Source organism: Mus caroli, chromosome 11 (genome assembly GCF_900094665.2).
Source record: "Mus caroli chromosome 11, CAROLI_EIJ_v1.1, whole genome shotgun sequence".
NCBI lineage: Eukaryota > Metazoa > Chordata > Mammalia > Rodentia > Muridae > Mus > Mus caroli.
Genome location: NC_034580.1, coordinates 79542986 through 79551137, shown reverse-complemented (window position 1 = coordinate 79551137; position 8152 = coordinate 79542986). Strand labels below are relative to the sequence as shown.

The window sequence follows — 8152 nt, the reverse complement described above, 5'->3', positions numbered from 1 at the left end:
GAAGGAAGGAAGGAAGGAAGGAAGGAAGGAAGGAAGGAAGGAAGGAAGGAAGGAAGGAAGGAAGGAAGAGAGTACATGCCCGAACACCTTTGTTTCTCAAGTGGATCAAGGTGGATCTCTTTTGAGTTTTAGGTTGGCCTGGTCTACATAGTAAGATTCTGTCCCCCAAAAAAGAACTAAATGAAAACAACAGAAAAATCCAATCCCCTTAGAACTCCTAAAGCATTTAATAGTGTTATAATTTTTTACAAACAACCAACTATACAGGTTGCTTCACACTAATTAATATCTACTTTGCATGACAGTGCTGTGGGTTCACCTAAGTAGAATGAAATACTTAAGAGCAAGACTCGTATCTTACCATTTATGACAAAGCACCAAGAACATAAATTTAAAAACCAAATGGACACAAAGAAGAGCTGAATATAAATCAACTGTCTGCAGATGACAAAAATAATCCGACTAAATAAAGCCGTCTTTAATAACACATCAAAGCTGTTCCGAAGGAAAGGGATGTTTTACAAGTTATTGCCTTCTTTGGGTCAACACATTGATCACTTTCTCAAGCAAGCCCTCTCTGAAGGAAGCATGCTTTAGAGAAAGGAGAATGCCAGCAAGGAACTGCACAGCACAAAAAGAAAGGAGGAGGGAAGGATGTAGGGTTGGGGGAGGACTGGGAAGAGGGAGGAGGAGGAAGGACAAAGGGAGAGAAAAGGAAGCAATGGAGTGAAACAGCTTTACCTTATCCCTTGCTCGGAATGTGAAAAATTTGGGGAATTCTCTCTGTGTTAAAGAAAAAGGCAAAGTGTGTTAGACCTTCATGGAATGGCTCTTTGGGGACACAATATACAGTATGGCCTCAGTCAAGTGTCTAGAAGGCAGTTTCCCAGATAGCATGTCTCTTGTCTGAACTTACTCCAGGGAAGAAGGTCCCTCTGGGCAATGCTCGCTTTGACCCCTCTTAGAATCACCTCACTATCAACCTACCTTTAGTACTAACCATCTCCCAAGAAAAAGTTTTCACTTTATTTCTCAAGTGGGGAAAAAAAAAAAAAGAGTTCCTGCATGTTACTTTTGGCCCAATCTGGCAAATAAAATCAATATACCCTTACACTACAACCACTGCAATGGGACTTACTAGTCTTATTTCCCAAGATTCTCCTTAAAAACTCTTCAAATGTAAACTAGCCAAGTAAAATTTGAACCCCCCCCCCATGCCCATTCATTCTGAAGCCAATCATTCTAAGGATTTAAATAATAACATTCCAAGACAAAGGAAGTAGTCAGTGCTACTTTGGTCACTGCTTCTCCATCTAGGAAAAGAGAGGTTGGGACCAGTGAACTTGAAATCATTAGGTCTTCCTGCACAGCATTACACAAGAAAGCAACCAATTTACTAGAACCCTATTAATTAACAAAGATGAATTCAATTAGCGGAGTTCATTAGTTTCTGAAATTTAACTTATTAGCACCGACTACTCCTGTTTCTCGGATGGGAAGCTCTCCTGGCAGTGCTGCAGTGAGTCATTACTATTTCCTCTCTAGGAGTCCATTAGGCACCTTCCTCATTATGAGTGCAGTGTAATCAAGTAGAGTTGGCGCAAGGCAGAGACCAGGACTAGCTGGATGCATTCAGGAGCCATGAAGGAAATGTAGACTGAGATCTACTAGTTGGAGGGCGCTCTTTCTTGCCCTTTAAGGGCCTGATCACAGCCCCTGCTTTAAAGAAGAGCAAGGCTTAGCTCAGGGGAAAAATCAACCCAAGTTTCTCAGGACAGTCCATGCCTTTTGACTTTCAAGTGCAGGCTGTTATCTTTATTCTGGTTATGATCAAAATTCCTTATTTAGATGTTTTTCTTTGATGAGACAAAAAAATAAAAAGAGGGAAAATTAAGAATAGGAAGCAAGGCAAACTCATACTGTAATCCCCTGAGCTTTTAATTCACAGAAAGCTTCTGCAGTTTTTTCTACATATATTCTGCTTTACCCTCACACGTATACACTTAATAAATCATTTCGTAGTTTCCTAGTTGATGTTTTTTGTTTTTGTTTTGAGACAGGGTGTCACTGTCATTCTAGCCTGGAACACACTACAAGGCTGGCTTCCCCTCCACCTCCCTGTGTTGGCAATGCAGACTGAATCACCATGACTGCCTACATTTTTCTAGTATTTTAACTGTAAAATTGAACTTAACAGATTTCTAGTTCATTTACCAACACTAGAAGAATCAAAAGATCTTTAAAAGTCCTTCAAAAGTGAAAGTAGGTTTTACATATGACTGACATTTTACTAATAGGATTTTGATCTAAACAATTCTCCAGCACACCTCCTCCTGGCTGCCCTAACGACATGCAGCAACAGGAGTATAATGTCAAAATGAAGTAGGAAGTGCTTTAGCCGAGCTGCCAGCAGATTCCACACTCTGAGCTTTACAGAGTCTAGTTTTGGTTGAATTCTAGAGAAATCTAGCTTCCATATTAAAAAGTAAAACAAAACAAAAAGACAAACAAATCCTTCCATGGGGTTTCCTTGCAAGCAAGTCTGTAATATCATCAGATGATGTTTAAAAGCACACACTTTTTTTCTATGTGCCTGTACTGAGGCACTTGTATGATATGTACACCTGTCCCATTTTTACTGAAAAACAAAACAGTAGCAACCCAAAATTTCTAAGAGGCTTTCTTTTCCACCAAATCAATTAATCAAATCTGTAGACATGAAAATCAGACAGTTTGAATGAAAATATCTTTACTGCGTAGGAAAAGCTCTACTCTTTTGGCAGAGGGTGAGCTATATGTACGGTAATAAGACAGAGTTAAAGTACCAGTTTAAAAATGTGCTTTTACTGGGTGTGGTGGTGTGTGCCTTTCATCTCAGGACTAAGGAAGCAGAGGCAGGTAGATCTCTGTGAGCTGTAGGACAGCCAAGGCTACACAGTGAGATCCTGTCTCAAAAGAACAAAACAAACCACAAAACAACAAGAAGCAACCCCTCCTCAACAAACAGCAAATGCCACTCAGTCACAGACAGCTGAGAAGGCATCTGAGACGATGTACCACCCTCCCCAACTTTTGAGAAGACTCTGATACACTGAAATTCAGAACATTTCCACCAGTGGCTGGCAAGAAATAAATGTTTGCAATAGGCAAGCAGGAGAATCAACTCATTCTGTAAGCTTTCACTAAAAGGCAACTTTTTGGGACTTACAAGACAAAATACTACAAAATATCAGGATAAAAATAAAGTGAAAACTCTACTCTGATGGCTTTAGTGACTTCCTGCGTCTCACTCATCTTCATGCTGCCATGTTTCCCACTCACAGCATTCCTGCTTATTCCATCAGGAATGTAATTGCTTTCCAGGCATGCTCTAGTGTTATGGGCAAATATCATAATTGAATGTACACAAAGAAAACCCTCTCAGTGTTCTGATACCAAAAAAACAAAAGAATGCAACATTTCTCAGAAAGAAATTATACCCCTGCTGTGTTCTAATCAGCCAACCATCATCAAGACAATCAAAATAATTTGCCTAAATTAGCCAATCAAGACACCCTGCAAATCAGAGAATGTGAAACCCTGAAAGAGAAAGCATCATAGCTGATTATGATACTAATAATCGTGTTAAAAACCTAATGAGATGAAGAAATTGGGAGCTTGCTGGTGCAATTCTCTTCTACCTCAACATGCTGAGAACTAATTATATAGACTGTAATTAAAACAAACCCCTAACCAAACCTGGTTAGTTAGTCCACCAGTAAACAGAACTACCTTAAAAACAGAAAAGAGGCAAACACAAACTCCTATGAGTCATGATAACCGTTTATGACAGGAAAGGCCTCTCTCAAGGCCACAATAATCCAAACTACTTTGCCTTACATGGGAGTCGCTCACATGTAAACAATCATGAAAGGCCAACTAGCTCTGCAGAGATTTGTGGCAATTTTTTAAAAATCCCACAAATCCTTAGAAGGCAAAAAAAATTTTGTAAATGAAATACAAACTATGTGATTTTGAATCCTGTCACAGCATTTGGACTTTATGGGATTTTTTTTCTTTAAAAGAAAAAAGATATTCTAAAATTTCATATTTTAATATCCTTAAAAGTATCTTTGCATTAAAAACAGAAATAACTCAAGTTTTAAAAAGCACTAATATATACCAACTGGCTTCTTCTTATATAGCTTTTGGAATTTAAAATCTAAAATACTAATGTAACTAACCAGGACTCAATAGAAAAATTAAAGAAGCCAAAGCTGTAGGGCAGTGCAGGATGGTATATGCCTATAGGTCAGCTTGTGGGAGGCTGAGGTGGCAGAGTGATGAGACCCTGCCAGCCCCTCCCCCAAAAAAATAAGAAAAAGAAAGAAAACAATAATAAAAACTTCAAGCAAACAAAAATCAAATCATGAAATCTCATCTTTTTTTTTTTTAACTACAACAGATATATTTAAAAGGGCAGACTTGTTTTTCATACAACTTCCTCTTTAAACATTAATTTTAAGCAGTTATTTGCTTCTCATTAAGGAGAGTTTACTTAATTAGTTGGCTATGAAAACAGATTCCACACCCAGTGCTTTTACTGCTGGTGTAATAGCTGTGTCACAGTAAGAGGCTGTGTAGAGAATCAAATAGTCATGGACGCAGTAGACATACCAGCGGCCAGTTTTCTACTCAACAATCATGACCTCATAAGGAGGTGCTGAACTGCTTATGGACTCACTAGTATTGAAATAAACCCTGTACAGTATGCCTGTACTCTATGAATTCCTCTTTTATCATTGGTTGGTTGGTTGGTTTGTCAAGACAAGATTTCTCTGTGTAGCCTTGGCTGTCCCAGAACTTGGCACTGTAGACCAGACTGGCCTTGAACTCAGAGGTTCACCTGCCTCTCCCTCCCTAGTGCTGGAATTAAAGGTGTATACCACCACTGCCCAGCTTTGAGTCCCTCTTTCTTGTCGGGCCCCATTTGTCTCATGATTCTAGGGTAGTTAGGAAGATCCATGACTTTGAAAGAGAAGTTTGTTTCACTCCTCACCAACCAATGATGTTGTTAACAAAACTTGGTAACCTTTCTCCTCTCCTTGCTGCACCACGGACACACTCTCTGTTCTATTCAGTAATACAGGGATTTCACAGTGTAGAACAGAGGAGGCTGCATACATCACTGTGGATTACCAAGAAGCCAGGGAGATCAAGGGATTCGTCTCTAACACTCCTGGAAAGCTTCCTCTTTTTCACACTACACTAACTATAGGCCAAGCACATATCAGACAATATGACAGAGGCTAAGTATTCTTCATGAATGGCAAGCTACCACCAACAGAAAAACTCAGAGAAGTATCAGGACTGTATTCCTGTGCTTGTACAGTTCCTGTCAAGGTTCCCTGGCAGTCAGTAATAAGTTGCCCTTGTCCCCTGCAAACCCAATAATCATTTCTAAGGAGCCAAACATGAAAATGTCTCATTCCTTACAGCAAATTCAGCCCACAACAAAACATTAAATATTCACTTGGCTCTAAAGCAGCCTTTCTACATTCAAAAAAATGAAGGCATTTATAATCTAACTGATTTGCCACTTGATGCTACTATAAATAAAAACTGGACAATAACAGCTATAACAGCCTGCTAGCCTCATTAACTAAGAGATTTGAGCTATACACGTCCCTATATGCAACCTAAACTCAGAAATATGAGGACAGCAGAAGAAAAAAAATTAAAGCAGTTAGATAAAACAGATTCAGAAATAAGGTTATTTTTACTGTTTTTTACTGTTACTGTTGCTTGTTGTTGTATTTAGTATGCATTTCATATCTATAGTAAAATAAAAAATGTTAATGAAAACAATAAATTTTGGTTTTTGAAAAATTTAGGGGACAGTTTTATTTAACCCTGGAATATTATAGGAAACAGTCACTGGACTATACGTGTGATGACATTAAATGCACTCTAAGTAAAAAAAGCAAAATAACTTTACAAACTCATGTCAGTCTCTTTAATAATATGCTAGAATTCCAATGTCTGTGATAAAGAGAGTGAGCTTGTTAGCGGTTCAGAAGCCTAGCCCAATTCTGACACACACCCAGGGCCTGGCTCCCGACATGTGTACCTTAGCTCCGACAGCATCTCCCAGCCACAGTGTTTATTCATGGGCACTCAGAGTCTATCCCCAAGTATCAATTTTACTCTCTAAGCTCCTGATTTCTCTTCCTAAAGCCCTAGGGTTCTCTCTAAGCTCCTCATACTTCTCCACTGACTCCTGCTTCCTATCTGAAGTTATTGATTGATGTATACCTGCACTCTGCTGGATTTCCTGACATCAATAACTCAAGCGAGTTGTATAGTCCACAACATTTCCTAAAGCATTTCAGAAAAATCTTAGCTGTTTAGCTTGCAGGGTAGGCTCTCTCGCTTCTCTATAGACTAGACAAGTATGAGGGGAAACAAAATACCAAATGCCTTGAGTTTAGGAAGCCCTTTCTAGAACACAAAATGTTACCTGCTCATTCTTACAAATGAGCAGTACTTGAATAGTAAGCTTAATTATTTTAACTGTTACAATAAACAAATAGCAACAACAATTTTGTTGTTGTAAAAATTTTCTCAGAAGAACCAAGCCTTCCTAACACCCTTGCAATCTTGCTGAGCTGCACAGAAGGGATCTGTGATGAAGCATTTGTCTACAATCAGCATTCTGAGTGACACCATGAATGCAGGCTCAGTTTCTGGTTATGACCTCAGTAAACTAAAGTCTGGATGCCTACTATTAGCTTAACTCCCTTTCCAAGAAAAGCCTTAATCTCACAAATAAAAAATTTAATTCGGTTAAATGGGAGAGCAAAGAGAATGCTTAGCATTTATTTACTTCTGCTCTTAGAATTAACATGGCTCTACAAATGCATTTTTAAACAGTAAACCACTGGCCTTCCAAACTGAGTTTTCCTGAGAGCAGACCCTGTGACCATGCTCAGTAGGAACCAAGTGTCCCAGCCCTGCTTTCCTACTGACTCACTGGAGACTGTGTAGGGGAAAGGACTGCTGAGTTCCTACTGCTTAATCAACAGAGGCAATGTACATGCTCGTCTCAGAGCTACACTGAGACTTCTAAAGCAGAGTGTTTAAAAAAGAAGAAAGCTACCTTATAGCGTTAGATAAAATTAAAAACTCATGCCCGAACGTTAGAGGGTTGACACTCATCTAGCCCTTCCAAGTAACTCTGCCATATTCTGTTTAAGTAATTAGTTAAAAGCAGATAAAACCTTTTATAGTTGATACTTTGACTTACATGAAATCTCTGATCCACCTCACAGTTGACTTGTTTTCTGAAATCCTTTCAAATAAAAAAATGGGGAGAAGAGAGAAAAGAATAAATGACAAGTTAATAAAAATTAGTAAGTTAGGCAATTAGTAAAAATACTAAAAAGAAACTGAGTAACGGATGTTAAGTTCCTAGAATTTCAAATATTATCAAAAGCTTTTTTAAAAATTAAAAAAAATTATTAAATAGAGAAATAGTTATTTCTTTGTTTAGAGTCTATAAATAACATATTATTGAAACTCCAATTCTTATCTTTAAGATTGCGATGGGAACATAAATCCTAGGCAGATATAATTCATGTGTCAATACCTTTTGTGCAACTAGGAACGTAAGTCGCCGGATCCCATGCTCAACCAAAGTAGCTTTCTATGAAAAAAACATACAAAGCATAAGACAGATGACAAAATTTTACCTTATTTAGTCTTTACAAGATTCTGATCAGAATAAGCACCCTTTCTGGAAAACAGACCTCATCTCAAAACCTTCAAAATTAGAAATAAATTTGAACGTTGCTCTGAGATTAAGTGTTAAAAAAAAAATAGATGTTATATTGATCAGGAGAGAAGAGAAAGAGAACTCTACAGAGAACCAAGGGCCATATGAAATCTTAGAACTAATTCACCTCAAGGTAAAACATACTGCTTAGTTTTAATTGTCAATGTGACAAGCTGGAATCATGGGGTAAAATTCTCTAGAGGGATTGTCTAGATAATCTTGGTCTGTGGGCATATCAGTATGGGGTATCTCACCTGAGTGTGTGTGTATCTGTGCATCACAGGTATCTCACCTGAGTGTGTGTGTATCTGTGCATCACAGGTATCTCACCTGAGTGTG

The 8152-nt window shown here is 38.3% G+C and overlaps 1 protein-coding gene across 9 annotated transcripts in view; it reads right to left on the bottom strand.

Annotated features, from left to right (window-relative positions):
- The window catches only part of Acaca (acetyl-CoA carboxylase alpha), a 271901-nt gene that overhangs the window by 91341 nt on the left and 172408 nt on the right, over window positions 1-8152 (bottom strand). For all 9 annotated transcript variants that reach the window (XM_029483172.1, XM_029483174.1, XM_029483176.1 and 6 more), the window contains 3 exons: window positions 7628-7684; window positions 7286-7330; window positions 742-783 (listed from right to left, as the gene is read on the bottom strand). In XM_029483172.1, the coding sequence (XP_029339032.1) occupies window positions 742-783; window positions 7286-7330; window positions 7628-7684 (144 nt within the window). The remainder of the gene's footprint in view (window positions 1-741; window positions 784-7285; window positions 7331-7627; window positions 7685-8152) is intronic.